The following is a 14,998-nucleotide window of genomic DNA, read 5'->3' as shown; positions in this document are numbered from 1 at the left end:
GAAACAATATCTCAAACAGCAGGCAGTGAGTTCACAACCATTTAATGTAATGGCTTTCTGTGAGGGAGCTTTTAGAGGTGGACGTCTAGTTCCCATCACCCGCACACTGAGCAGAGCAGTCAGTTTGTCTGCATCTTAACCATTTAATGCAGAAATGTATTAGAAATGATTTTTGTAAAATGAATGATTTACTTTCTATACACTGGGCAACAGGGTTGTACTTTCAAATCATTAAAAGTCATTTCTTTGCACTTGTGTCAGTTAAATCCGTTAAATCATAATTCAGTAGAAAGAACAAATCAGGGATGAACGTTTTTATTGTATTTTACAAAATGTCTCCATTTTTCTGGAAATGGGAGTTGTACATATTTATAAAAGTAGCGTCAGTGTGGCACAAATGGCACCCTAATTTGGGAACTCACCCTCATGCAAAACTGACAGCTTTATATCCTGTTATCAAGACTACACCCTTTTATTGGCAATTTTCCAACACTTAACTACATCACTCTAGTGAATATCCAGTCTGTGTGACAGGTTGGACATGTTATGCTTGACGGACTCTGAACAGAGAAACCAACGAATCATCACTGTTGAATAAAAGCAAAACGTGCCCACTCTTGACCTCGACTGCTGAGAACGCTGAGTATGTTTACATAAACTTGTGATAGAGTTCAGCAAAACTCAAGGACACAGAAACATTGTTTAAATTTTCTTGAAATGCTTTTAAGTGATCCATTTTCTGTTAATGTGGAAACAGACACACAGTTACGAATGGCAGCAGTCTAATGTCATAATAAATTTAGTTAATATTTTAGGTGGAACTTCCCTGATGGTCTGTATGTGTGTGTAAAAATGCCTGTTTTACTAAAAATAAACATATACAACATCTCTTTCATTTGTTTCCATACACCAGGTTAATTATGACATTATGTCCCTTATTTTATACGTTGCATTTTAGGTTATGGACTCATATTGCGCTCGATTTGTGGAATGACTCTCAATAGTGTTTAGTATTCAGGTTGTAAATAAAAATGAAGTTAACAGCTCTCCACAGCTGATATTACTGAAATCCAAAACTCCTCATAACTTCAATATGAAGGGGTGGAGCTAAACCGCTGTAGGCTGAATGGGTGGATAGATAGATAAATGGTTTGGTTCTCAGCATCACAGAAAGAATGAATTCAAAACAGTTTTGTTTCTGCAGTTTAGTTTCATGACAATGTCTTTGTCATGTTATGTCAGATTTACACTGTACTATTTTTACAGATGAGCACTGAGAAAACTTGAAGACTGAGAAAACTCGTCCCCGAACTTGCAGCTGCAATAAAATCTTGTATGCTACCAGTTACAAGATTAGCATAGATCCCTCAGATTTTAACCTGCAAAAGAATGAATAGAATTCTGTATGTTTTTTTATCATTGTTTTATTTGTTGGTTTAAGATATGCATCAAAAACATACACTTGCACACCTACACAGACAAAGAAACAAATAATAAAACAAAAAAAAAAAAAAAATAATGGGGAAAAAAAAAGACAAAAAACAGTTACATTAAAAGTGAAATATTTGAACACCACAAATCAGTGGTTGATAGCATCTTAATCATACAAACAGAGACACAAAAGGAGGCAGGAGGCAACGGCCCAAGACAAAATTGGAGGGAGTCACTTTTTGAATATAACTAATTGGAATCTTGATGATCCAAGAGCTCCACATCATCTAGATGTGTTAAGAAGGGTCCCCATGCTTTGTAGTAATTACCTATAGATCCTTTAAGGGTGTAGTTCATTTTTTCGAGTTTCATGAAGTACAGCGCGTCTTTTATCCAGTGTGTGTGAGAGGGAGGATATGCTTTTTTCCAATGGGTCAGAATGAGCCGCCTTGCTAAAAGAGTCAGAAAAGCTACCAAATTGGATTTGCGTTTAGATAATGTGAGAGTAACTGGAAGAACACCAAACATTGCGATAACTGGAGAGGGAGCAACAGGCACTTGCAAAATGCCTGAGAGTGAACTGAATATCGAGTTCCAGTATGTTTGTAATAAAGGACAAGTCCAGAACATGTGATATAGATTAGCCGGGCCTTGATGGCATCTGTCACAGTTGGGGTCAATATTGCTGTAAATTCTAGACAGTCTGGTTTTGGTCCAGTATACCCTATGCAATAGTTTACATTGTATTACCCCGTGTTTAGCACTCACAGAGGAAGTATGAACGCGTGACAATATTGCCCGCCAGGTCTCCTCCGAAATATCTTCCCCAAGATCTTGAGCCCATAGAGTTTTGATTGTATGGTCAGAGGGGTGGAGAGCAAAAATCCTTGTATAAAATATAGATACAACCCCCTTGAGAGTAGAAGGGAGAGATGAGAAAAGTGTATCTAGAGGTGACTGAGGCGGTGGATCTGGAAAGTTAGGGAATTTTTTCTTAACAAAGTCACGGATCTGCAAGTAGCGAAAGAGATGAGAACGAGGTAGTTTATATTTATCAGAGAGTTGCTGGAAGGAGCCAAAAACACCTTCGATATACAAGTCGGTGACAGATTTAAGACCATGGTCATGCCAGATCTTAAAGGCTCGGTCTTGTAAAGAGGGGGGGAATAGTGGGTTTGCACTGAGTGGTGTAAAAAGTGGGAGTGACTGTATGCCAAAATGACGCCTGAACTGTGTCCAAATCTTAATTGTAGACCTGACAATAATATTGTTACAATTTGATTTAAATGGCTGTATCGTGGAGATTAAAAGAGAAGCTAAAGAGGTGGGAGCTAAGGAGGAAGATTCAAGAGATAACCAGGCAGGCACATAAGCAGAGTCATCTAAGTGCAGCCAGTAAGCAATAGGTTGGAAGTTAGCAGCCCAGTAATAGAAATGGAAGTTAGGTAGCGCCATACCCCCTAAAGGTTTAGGTTTTTGCAAAGCCGATTTACGAAGCCTGGGGACCTTCCTATTCCAGATAAATTCTGCAACTATATTGTCAAGGTTATTAAAAAAAGATTTGGTGATGAAAATTGGAATGCATTGGAAGAGGTACAAAAATCTAGGGAGTATATTCATTTTAATAACATTAATGCGCCCTGCTAATGATAGGGGTAGCAATGTCCAACGTTGGAGGTCTTGTTTAGTACGTGAAAAAAGAGGGAGGAAATTATATCTAAACAGTTTTTCAAACTTATTTGTGATAAATACCCCTAGATAGGTAAAGCCATGGTAAGAGATCCTGAAGGGCAGCCCAGACATGATGGAATGGCAAGCTGTAGGAGTTATAGGAAAAAGTTCACTTTTTTCCAAGTTCAATTTATAACCTGATATTTTCCTGAAGTCATCCAGGATTGCCAGGACAGAAGGCAGAGACTGAATAGGATTAGACATATATAATAACAGGTCATCTGCAAAGAGTGAAACCTTGTGCTCTGTGCCACTCCTAAAGATGCCCATAAACTGTTGGTCCATCCGTAGTGCTACAGCGAGTGGTTCAATTGCAATTAAAAAAAGCTGTGGGGAAAGAGGGCACCCTTGTCTGGTACCTCTATAGAGAGGGAAGTGGTCTGAATAATTATTATTTGTTCGAACAGATGCCAATGGTGATGAGTACAACAAATGAATCCAAGATAGAAAGTTCCTGCCAAAACCAAATCTGCGTAGAGCTTCAAAAAGGTAGCTCCACTCGATCCTGTCAAAAGCTTTCTCTGCGTCTAATGAAATCACAATTTCTGAAAGGGGTGAGGATGGGGGGTTATATATGATATTGAGGAGCCTCCGTATATTAGAGAAGGCCTGTCTATTTTTAACAAAGCCTGTCTGGTCAGGGCAAATAATAGAAGGGAGAACAGAGTCTAACCTCAATGCTAATACTTTGGCTAACAATTTGACATCAGTATTAAGCAAAGATATGGGGCGATAAGAACCACAGGACATAGGGTCCTTATTTTTTTTAAGGATAAGCGTTATGGTGGCCTGACGTAACGTGTATGGTAACTGATCTGAGGCCAGGGCTGCGTTAAGCATTTTAAGGAGAAGAGGTACAATCTTACAAGAAAATTTTCTATAAAACTCTATTGGGAATCCGTCTGGCCCAGGGCATTTCCCACTCTGCATGGCAGTTATAGCTGTAATAAGTTCTTCAACTGTTAATGGGCTTTCCAGTAGATCTTGCTGTTCTGAATCGAGAGTGGGTAAATGTAATGTATCAAAATATGAGTTTAACTGAGCTGAGTCAGTGACTGTATCAGATTCATATAATGTTGAGTAAAATTTTTTAAATTCTGTATTAATCTTAGAAGGGTCAGATGTCACACCATCTACTGTAATAATCTGTGGAATAAAATGAGTTGTCGCTGATTGACGGAGTTGATATGCCAGTATTTTAATTGCCTTGTCCCCAATATCGTAATAACGGCATCTAGATTTTAATAACGTTTCCTCAGCCTGGGATGTAGACAGAGTATTAAACTCAGATCTCAGAACAAGTAGTTGTTTATAGGAGTCTGGTTTTGGGGAAGATGAGTGTTTGTTATCTAGATCCTTAATAAGAGCTGATAGCTCAGAGAGTCGCAATAAATGCTGCTTTCTTTTATATGCACTGTATGAGATTATTTGCCCCCTTAAATATACTTTCATGGTTTCCCAGATGAGTAAGGGCGAGGCCTCAGGTGTAACGTTAGTGTCAGCAAAAAAATCTATCTGAGATGACAGGTATTGCACAAACTCCTCATCCGACAAGAGGAGAGAGTTGAAACGCCAGGGAGCTCGAGACACAGGTGTATCTAGCAGAGAGATGCTTAAATTGACTGGAGCGTGATCTGAGATTGTGATGCTGGCATATGAGCAGGAACGAACAGAGGGCACAAGCCTCTTATCTATAATAAAATAATCAATACGTGAATATGTCTGATGGACGGGTGAGAAAAAGGAGTATTCTCTTTTGTTGGGGTTTAAAAGGCGCCATGGATCTAACAGTGCATACTGTTCAAGAAATACTTTAATAATCTTGCCAGATTTGGATAAAGGGACTGCAGTTAAGGAGGAGCGATCAAGTACTGGATCCAAACAACAGTTAAAGTCGCCGCCTAAGATAAGACAATGCGAGTCCAAATCTGGCAGAGAGAACAGAAACTTGCGAAAAAAAGCGTTGTTGTCCCAATTAGGACCATACACATTAGCCAGAATTAGTGAGGTATTATGAATTTGCCCCAAAACAATGATATAACGTCCATAAGGATCAGAAATTGTTTTAGTGGCTGTGAATGGCACTGATTTGTGAATCAGAATAGCTGCCCCCCTGGATCTCCCACCAAAGCTTGAGTTATACATTTGTCCTACCCATCCCCTACAAAGTTTACGATGATCAGCAACAGTAAGATGTGTTTCTTGGAGAAAAGCTATTTTGCTATCCAACTGCTTTAAATGACTGAGAACTTTGTTTAGTTTTACTGATGCATTCAAACCTTTTACATTCCAACTTGTAAATGTTAGCGAACCTCCAGAATCATGTGGCCTACTATGGCTACCCATAATCACTTTCCAGCGACAGCATTAGAATAATAAGACCTTTTCTGCCTCCTGCACATCCAACACAAACATGATAAACCACCAAATACAGTACACAGTAAAAAGAAAAAGAACAACAAACAGTAAGAGTTTTTACCCCAAAAGCACTTCCCCAAAATAAGTGCATAACACCCTTTGTTAGAATTCTGTATGTTAAAAGTAAATGCATTGCATAGGCACCAAAACTTTGAGAGTAAACTTGAGAGTTGTAGCTTGTGTCACGATTGGCCCCTCCCAGTCCTGTCCATGTGTTCGTGTTGTGTTTTGGTTTAGCCCAAGTTTAGTGTTTCTTTATTTTGGTTTTGTAGTCCAGCCCCCTTGTTTACTGACTCCGTCCCTGATTGTTCCCACCTGTGTTTCCACCTGTGTCTTGTGATCTCTTGTTGGCCCTGTTGTATTTAAGCCCTGTGTTTACCCTTTTGTCTTGACTGGTCTTTGTCTGAACTATTGGATGTTTTGTATTCTCATGGTGTTTGGTGTTCGATTCAGTGTTCATTTCGTCATGTCTGTCCCTTCTGCTCTCCGTGTTGGATGTTTGACCCTCAGCACATGCGTCTGCCTCCTCGCTCCCGACTGTTACAGCTTAAAAAAAAGTGTTTTTCGTCATGTGAAAACTAGGTGAAACAATCCCACTTCTTTTTCTAACGCAGTGAGAAAACTCTACTGAGCATGTGCAGGAGTAATGTCATCATTCTAGCTTGCTTCTTGTTGGTTGTGATTGGCCCAGGTTTCCCCTGACATGGTTATACAGTAAGGGAAATGATAAAATAATAGATAATACCGAAACACAAGCTTTTAAATGGACATACATTTTTTTTACAACATTTCTGCATCTGTCAATCATTCAGACATAAAAACAAAGTCAACTGAGTGGTTTGGCGTGAAATACTATGTTCTAGCTAGAATCAGTACTGTTCACAACAGTGGTGATGGGAACCAGACGTCCACCTCTTGAAGCTCCTCCACAGAAAGCTATTACATAAAATAGTTATGAATATGCTGGACCCCTTTTTGCCTTCAGAACTGTCTTAATTCTTCGTGGCACACTTTCAACAAGGTGTTGGAAACGTTCCTCAGAGATGTTGGTTTGTTATTTGAGTTCCTGTTGCCTTTCTATCATCTGGAACCAGTCTGCCCATTCTCCTCTGACTTCTCACATCAACAAGGCATTTTTATCCACACAACTGACCGCTCACTGGATATTTCCTCTTTTTCGGACCATTCTCTGTAAACCCTAGAGATGGTTGTGCGTGAAAATCCCAGTAGATCAGCAGTTTCTGAAATACTCAGACCGTTCAAAGTCCCTTAAATCCCCTTTCTTCCCCATTCTGATGCTCGGTCTGCACTTCAGCAAGTTGTCTTGACCACCTCTACGTGTCTAAATGCAGTGAGTTGCGGCCATGTGATTGGCTGACTAGCTGTTTGTTTTTAACAAGCAATTGAACAGGTGTACCTGTACCTAATAAAGTGGCCAGTGAGTGTAAATCCAAGTTCACTGGTGGTTTTAGATAGTAAAATGGCTATATTTGTGTGTAGACACTTTTGAACCCCTATTGGTGACACCATTATAGAGAAATGTGATTTAGGTTTCTCTACAATGTACCGTTTCACGTCAAACCACTCCGAATAACTTTGAAGGAATGAATAATGCAGATATAAAAATATGTGGAATTCCCCTTCAAAGTTCTCCTCAGTCCAAGCTGCAGTGAATTGACAAAGCAACTATGGTCTGTGTTTGGAGAACATGCAGTGGTTTTTCCAGATTGTTACACATGATTAAGCCTATATAGAGAAACATTTGAAGATGAACTCCTGAAGACTGAAACACAGACCTCAACATTTTATCATTAAAGCTAACTTCGAGATGCTTAACGACTATTAATGACAGTCAATTATGGGTAATCACATGTATATTTTATTAAAAATCAGGAAACAAGCACATCTGGTAAAGAATATGTTGTCCAGTACAAAACATCACATACAATATATTCTATGTAAAGAATAATTCAAAAAGAAAATACATGCTGCTGCTGAGCCACTCTTTGGATATAAGTGTCTCACTGCGTCATTTTTCGTAGCATTTTCTTGCAATCCCGGATCCACTTGCGCTGGTTCTTTTTGGGCATTTCCAGGACTTTATCATATCTAGGATGTGCGCAGTATGTCTTGTTTTTCATATGCAGTCTGGAAAGAGGAGCAAAAAAGTGTAACTATAAAAACTGCACTACCAAATCAAGATTAAAAACAAACGAACGAACGAACGAACCAGGTAAGAATATGTTGGCTTTGTAATAAGGTGAAAAGCATCCACTCACATCAAGGCAGCAGTGTCACAGGAGCTGGATGTTTTCTGTACCTCATATTTATCAACTTTGCGTAAAACTCCGCAGGAAATGCTGTTTGAAACTCCCACACAGCACCGTGGGATGACTCCTGTTAGAAAACAATACAGCAGAATTTATCCATATGCACACACCTTCAAAACGTAAAAGCCCTGCCATGATTTTACACACAGTTCTGTTCAAAAGTATCCAGATGGACCTTTCAATCAGTGATTTCACTGATAAAAGGTGAAAGCACCCATTGCTGACACAGGTATTCAGTTGAGCACACAGCTTGTATAAGCTCCATAGAAAAGCATTAGCAATAGAATGGGATGCTCTGAAAAAGCCACACATGAGCCTAATGTCACCAGGCTCAATGCCATGAGTCAGCTAGAGGAGTATAGAGCTCTCCAGTACTGGGCTATGGTGCAGTGGAACTGTGTTCTCTGGAGTGATGGAGCTCCATCCAGTACCCTTTGGGAAAGTTGAAGCAGCATGTGTGATCTAGAACCAACCTCAAACATACCTGTAGTACCTGACCTCACTTGTGGTTGAATGCAATCAAATCCTCACAGCAATGTTCTGACTTCTAGTGTAATGTCTTCCCAGAAGTGTAGAGGCAACTACTGCAGCAAATGTGGGGGCAAACTTCCTTTTAATACATATGAACTGATTTTGGAAGAAACAGTTGAGAGCCTGAGTGAATTAGCAAATTCAAGTTGATCTTGATTCAAAATCTTGGGGGGACTTTTACTTTTAAAAGCGAACATGAGCATTTAACTTGAAACAGGTTGGAAACAGACTTGACGCACATTTAATGAAAGGGCAGTATTTAACTGAGGCGTGACTTACCAACTGACAACTTGAATTCTTTTATAATGTTCAGATACAAGGTGATGCCTCCAGGCAATGCATGTCAAAACATATGTCCATCATTCAAGAACCACGACTACTAGTAAGTTGGAGGGCACGCACTTTTATACTGACTCCAGCGCTGCACTCATTAACCACTAAGCCTGCTGCCCATGGCTGTAGAGACAAATTGTTGTTTATTCTCAGTTGTGTAGGTGGGGAGACGAAAGCTCTGTAGACACTATCTGGATTTAAACATGAACAACTTTATTTCAAATGAATAATATCGTGTTAAAGCCCCGTGAGAGTCCCGAAGGCCCAATGTGAGATCTCTCTCGTCCAAGCTGCCTCTGGTCTTATTTGCTGAATGGACGCACATACATAACATGGTTAGAGACACACACACACACACACACACACACACACACACACACACACACACACACACACACACACACGGAAACATCTGGAAAAGCTTAAATCTCTCATACCATTGGCATGCTATTCTATACATTAGCTCCCTCTATTGAAGGAGGGGACAAGAGAGGCCCTCAACAGAACGCACACGCGTTAACAAAGGAGAAGAGAGCTTAACAGTACGGAAAGGTAACAGATATAAAAATATAAAGAAAAACATGAATATAACAATATAACAAATACAAGAGGAGTGTAAAGACACCTCAGAACTAGAGGTGTATATTGTCCCAATGTAAGAATACGCATAAAAACAAACAAACAAACAAACAAACATTCTTAAACAACACTCACATAAGACACAAACTGGCAAAGTGCATTCGTGTGAGTACGCTGTAAAAGCAATGCATTAAATTGGCGTGATTTAAACACAGATCATTTACACATGAATAAAAACAGTTTAAACACACTCCACATTATACCACAATTTGGTTTTTTCGCTTTATAAGCCTTACCTTTAGCAAGACCTGCATTGCTGTAATACAGTTGTATGGCAAAATTTGGGCACAAAACAAAGTTGTAGAATTTTGGGGAAAATAAATAAATAAATAAATAAATAAATAAACAAATAAAATCTAACTAGAATTGAACTGAGAATTTGTAGGTGACTTCATTTGAAAGCCAGTTTGTGACGTGGGCCATGATAAAGCCTTTCTTTGTTTGAGAAGGTCATATGTCTTTCAGGTCTCATCCTTTCCACTGAAGCACATGTTGCTTTTGCACAAGGAGTTCGTGCGAGCTTGGATGGACACTGATTAAAGCAAATTCTGAAATTCATGTAAATATCTCATGTAAGATTTTATTTATAATGGAAATTATGTACACATCTGTACTTGTATAGAAGTAACTTCAATACATGCCTTTTGTTCAGGGTAGAAGAAGTGTTCTCCTGATAACTTCTTTTAGTATTTTATTACCGACCCACAAAAAGTAATATTAAAAAATCTGTTACAAACACAAGCAATGGTTTTCTTCTCGTCACAGAATGATTTCTTACCCTCAGTGGTGGTGAAGATGGTGGCGCACACGACAAGAAGCAGCAGGGCTGTAACTCTGAGCTCCATGGTGAGAAGGAGAGTGAAAGTGTACAGATGAGGGGAAAGTGTTATATGTGAACGCACATGGCAACGCCCAGCTTTCATCGTCCAGCTTGCCTGCTTAGACTGAAAGCCTGCAGACAAATAAAAAACCTCACAGCGGCAAGTTTCCCCTCAATGATGTGTTTCAACAGGTATGAAAAGGACTGAAAGTCAAAGAGAGCTTTTCACACAGCATTTTTGCAGAGAAAAGCGAAAGTGACTCTCCAAAAGTTTACTACAGAATGACTGGAAATAGATTTATAAGCATTATTTTAAAATGTTTATTTATTCATTGTTCTGGATTTAAACACATTATTATTATTATAATAATGTTTTACACCTTTGTTTTTTTTTTTGTTTGTTTATTGGAGGAGTGCATTTTTAATTTATATTATAATGCACTTTCAATAAATAAGCCACATTTACAGCAAATCACCAAAAGTTTACCCATTCAGGAAATCTGTCTGCTAATTTATCTCATTTCTACAACTTACAGCAGATGCAGCCAATTACAGAGTGCAATGCTCTCAAACATATTGTGTTAATTAGTCTAGCCTTTTATACTGGACGCACACGGCAAGCGGTTTTAATTCCACTTTGTTTTGTTTGTTTTGTCTTTTTTTTGTTGCCTTGATGTCAGAAATAATGCATTTATGAGATAAACGCACACAAACACCACCACAGTGGGAAACTAGTACGCAAGTTATTCAGCAGCCACACTGCCTTTTTTAAGGACTTATTCTAATCCACACTACTTAAGCATTAAAGCCTGTCATACATATGACCTCCAAAGTCATAAGTAGGAACTTCTGAGCTGAACTTGAGGGTAGCATCTGCCACCTGCAGCTATATATGGATGTTCAAAAAGTAGTGGGCTTAGTGGGGCATCGGTAATTGGTTAGTGGGGCATCGCCATGACTCAGGCCTGCCCCTCAGGTCCTGCCATGAAGCTCATCATGAAGTAGCTTCAAATGAGTCAAACTGCATTTAAAAAGCACCTTTAAGGCTATTATGGCTAACATTTCACTAATAAGTGCTCTGTATTTTAGACATAATGTCAACAGGCCTAGAATCAAATACTATTCAATACGGATATAAATATTATTCAATAGAGGAATAAAAGCGGCAATGTTAAGAGTAAAGTGGAAAACGTTTCACAGAGACTTTTTCACCTAGACTGGTTCTGCTTCACATCTCCGCCATTTCCACTAATAATGATTAATCCGTGTTGTTTTTTTTTAAATGTTGACTCACTGAGAGTATTTTATGAGAATGAAACTGGGACATGCATGACTGAGTGTGAAAAACTACCTTCAGGTAAGTCGCAGTACTTAAGGACTGTTTGAAAGATTTTGCATCTGTTTAATTTGAGATGTTTATCCCAATGTATACAGGACCTCTTAGTCTCTATGTGCGCCAACAAGAATTTGCTCAAGAAGTTATTGAACATAAAAAGAGGTAAACCCGTCTCACAGGAACTGGCGAGGACAAAAGGGAGAATAGAGGGTTCTAATAGAGCATCAGTGTCGCGTCAGTAAAAACAGGAGTGGGTATTAACTCGCTGACAGGCATAATTGCCTGGGAGAAGCAAAGCATGTCAGTGATTCAATACCATCAGCGGTTAATCTTGTTCTTGGAACAATAAATACTGAGTAATGTTTGGTGGGAAAGCACCAGAAGCCAAGCACGAAACAGAAGGAAAAAGAAAGGCAGGTAAAGAAAGGAGGGTATCCGACAAAAGGCAGAAGGGAGGCTGCACACTTCAATGTCATTCGTCCTTCTTGGTTTCAGAAGACATGTTATAGTGCAAGAAAAGCTTTATTTACTGCATATTTACACACTGGTTGCTGTGAAGGACCGTGCAGGTCATCATGTTGTTGAGGCATCATAATTAATGGTGAAGTGCTGAAGTAACACACCAGATCATTTAGAAAGAGTGCATGTGCTACTTAACTGAATTTCTTTTTTGAGGGAGGGTGGGATCTGAGGGTAGGGGGCTATGAGGCAAGTAAACATACAGGAACATCTGGACTTTCAAAACTGTCTCTGTCCTCTGGTGGCCAGGTTGAAGAGACGTAACAGAATGTCCCCTGTTGAGGTGCTGCTCAGTCCGGTGGTGCTTTCACCCACAGGGTGCTGATACCTGCTGTCTTCTGAACAGTCTGGATCCAGAACGCAGCTCTCTGCACAAGATGAGAAATATGTCAAATCTGGCCAGATCTAAAATATGCACACTTTCACATACATTGGTACATAGTACTGGGTCAGTATTGTGTCCTACTAATGAGATACACACACACACACACACACACACACACACACCATCAATGCCTAAGCGTATAAAAATCAGCACACATTGTGTAGCAAATGCTAAAGGAAACTGTGCAAACACTATAGTTCCAGTTAAAGCCTGAGCAGACACAAATCAGTGTTATTTATCTCAGCATTACTGAAGGATAATCGAATTCATAATCTCCTCAGTAGTGGACATGGTATCGAGTGATAAGCTTAGCAGTTACTGGACTTGTGTGCATTTAGTGGCATGATATTCCATACATAATAGGAAATGTATTAAGTTAATTGGAAATGTCAGAGTTACCCATTTTAGGGACACATTTGAAAGCTTTTGTTAGTTGGACACTCAATTTCATTTATTTCAATTTTTTTCATTGGACAGAAACACCCTGGACAGGCCACCAATCCATCGCAGTGTATTATACATATTTAATATGTATAAACATGGATTGAACATAATGAAACAATATGGCATGTACAATTAGGGCACATTTATTTTTTTTCTTCAATATGTTAAAAAAAATACACAGATTATGCACTAAAATGAGTGGAAAATGTTTATATTTTAAAATTATCATGATTTTTCTGCTGCGGAGCATGTTTTAAAATTTTCATTTATCCACATTAGGCAACCAGTGTCAGCAAGGAAACTGTCATCCAGTAACTTGAATTGAATTGAAAAGTAAAATTGACAACAGCGGAGTATTTAACCATGTGCTTTATTAAGATCTATTCTAAATGTCTTCTAAATATGTTTATACACTACTTTTTTATATGTCATAACTTTTTCAAAGTATTCTGCCCAAAACTGCTCACACCAGAGCAACAAACTCAAACATACCACCATTATATGATCTTATGGTGGGCCCTTTTATTGAATAATGGGATGAACCTGACCTGAGTCGCAGCAGATTCCCGGTGCAGCGCAGCGGCCTCCCTCAGATCCACACACTCTTCCTCCGCTCTCACACGGGCTGGGCAGGTAGTTCTCCTCCACGCAGCCCGCTGCCTCTGGAGAGCCCACATAGCAGCCCAGTTCTGCAGCACAGCAAATACTGGGGCCAAAGCAGCGGCCCCTGTCTGCAGGACCACACGCCATACACTGCAGTAGAAAGAAGATGTTACGAACATTATATATATATATATATATATATATATATATATATATATATATATATATATATATATATATATTGCATATAAGTTAAGATATTAGTTTAGCCAGTAGAAATGTATCTTCAGAATTGTGTAGTTTTCCACTAAACCACTTATCTACTAAATCAGGCAAATTGATCATTTAGGGGTCATATGACTAACTTTTGTTATTATTATTCAACTAGATGCTAATATATTCCTCCTAACAAGATTAAGAAGGCTAAGAATAGTGGTTTTCAATCATAGTCCTAGAGACCCACTGCCCTGCACAGTTTCAGTTACTTACCACTCCAACACACCTGATCCAGCTCATCAGGTAATAATCAAACTCTTCATCAGCTGGATCAGGTGTGTTGGAGGCAGAGAATACCGAGAGCCGAGAAGGGCAGTGGTCCCCAGGACTAGGACTGAAAACCACTAATAAATGCTTTTATTATTGACGCCTAATATTTGAACAATATATGTTCATGATGTGTAACATGCAAAATGCTGATAATAAACATATAACATACCAAACGGATTAGAAACAAAATATAACATACCAGTGATTCAACTACAATAACAATCCCCTTTGACATCTATGTAATCATGGCTTAAACTAAGACATTTCACTTGAATAAGATGTAACGCAGCACGCTTCAGTCAACATCTAAAGCAAAGCAAGTGCAGATGTGAGAACTCTGTTCCTCAGCCTAAAAACACTGGAGCTGTTCAGTTCCTCACCTGTCTGACCGCAGCCGTGTCCGGAGAGGAGCGTTTCCCTCCCCGTGGGCAGTTCTGGATGTAACAGGCTGAGGAGAGCGTAGACAGTGCCAGGAGACAGAGGACACACACTGCGAGCGAAGAGTCAGACATGGCCATTTTCCAGTGGTCAGCGCACTTGTGCCTGTTCACACCGAGCAGTGTCCAGCAGCCACTCTTTTTATACACCCATCTGTTCTTCACATCAGTGTTAGCGCACACGTCAGAAGATTTCAGGCATCTCCTCCCACCTGGGATTTCTAGAAATGGCATCTGTTGGTCTGTCGCTCAGCAGTGACCTGAAGGACGCTCCATTATGACTGGCAGCTTATTAATAAAAATGTATAGCTTTTGCCTTGTTTTTCTGAAAAGGTGTCCAACTAATAATAGTGTAAATAATAATAATGAATTGTCATAAATGATAATACAATCTAATACAAGATCCTTTTACTACAACAATAGACTGCATCCATTCCTCAAGGTCAGTTCATATTTATTATCCAGTTCATTGTGAAACTGAAATGAAAGAGTTTG

General features: G+C 39.3%; 2 protein-coding genes across 2 annotated transcripts; both read right to left on the bottom strand.

Moving 5' to 3' along the window:
- Positions 1 to 7,436: 7,436 nt before the first annotated feature.
- Positions 7,437 to 10,419, bottom strand: ccl27a (chemokine (C-C motif) ligand 27a). Its single transcript, XM_017702722.2, has 3 exons — positions 10,192 to 10,419; positions 7,860 to 7,977; positions 7,437 to 7,728 (listed from the first exon to the last, which is right to left on the bottom strand). Exons 1-3 carry the CDS (start codon positions 10,334 to 10,336, stop codon positions 7,602 to 7,604), a joined length of 390 nt encoding a protein of 129 aa, XP_017558211.2. The 5' UTR covers positions 10,337 to 10,419; the 3' UTR covers positions 7,437 to 7,601.
- A 1,653-nt stretch (positions 10,420 to 12,072) lies between these two features.
- LOC108430306 (arginine vasopressin) lies at positions 12,073 to 14,739 on the bottom strand. Its single transcript, XM_017702723.2, has 3 exons — positions 14,447 to 14,739; positions 13,466 to 13,670; positions 12,073 to 12,456 (listed from the first exon to the last, which is right to left on the bottom strand). The coding sequence occupies exons 1-3, from the start codon at positions 14,735 to 14,737 to the stop codon at positions 12,308 to 12,310; spliced, it is 645 nt and encodes a 214-aa protein (XP_017558212.1). The 5' UTR covers positions 14,738 to 14,739; the 3' UTR covers positions 12,073 to 12,307.
- Between the last annotated feature and the right edge of the window lie 259 nt (positions 14,740 to 14,998).

This window comes from Pygocentrus nattereri, chromosome 28 (assembly GCF_015220715.1).
Source record: "Pygocentrus nattereri isolate fPygNat1 chromosome 28, fPygNat1.pri, whole genome shotgun sequence".
In the NCBI taxonomy this organism is placed as follows: Eukaryota; Metazoa; Chordata; class Actinopteri; order Characiformes; family Serrasalmidae; genus Pygocentrus; species Pygocentrus nattereri.
Note: the sequence above shows the minus strand (reverse complement) of the source record. Positions and strands in the feature narration are given on the sequence as shown.

Excerpts from the sequence above, each read along its gene's own strand:
- LOC108430306 (XM_017702723.2), bottom strand. The coding sequence starts at position 14,737 with ATGCCATTTCTAGAAATCCCAGGTGGGAGGAGATGCCTGAAATCTTCT. Across the intron at positions 13,671-14,446 it reads ACACGGCTGCGGTCAGACAG|TGTATGGCGTGTGGTCCTGC; the intron begins GTGAGGAACTGA and ends TTTCTACTGCAG. Across the intron at positions 12,457-13,465 it reads GGGAATCTGCTGCGACTCAG|AGAGCTGCGTTCTGGATCCA; the intron begins GTCAGGTTCATC and ends CATCTTGTGCAG.
- ccl27a (XM_017702722.2), bottom strand. The coding sequence starts at position 10,336 with ATGAAAGCTGGGCGTTGCCATGTGCGTTCACATATAACACTTTCCCCT. Across the intron at positions 7,978-10,191 it reads CATCTTCACCACCACTGAGG|GAGTCATCCCACGGTGCTGT; the intron begins GTAAGAAATCAT and ends GTTTTCTAACAG. Across the intron at positions 7,729-7,859 it reads TGTGACACTGCTGCCTTGAT|ACTGCATATGAAAAACAAGA; the intron begins GTGAGTGGATGC and ends TCCTCTTTCCAG.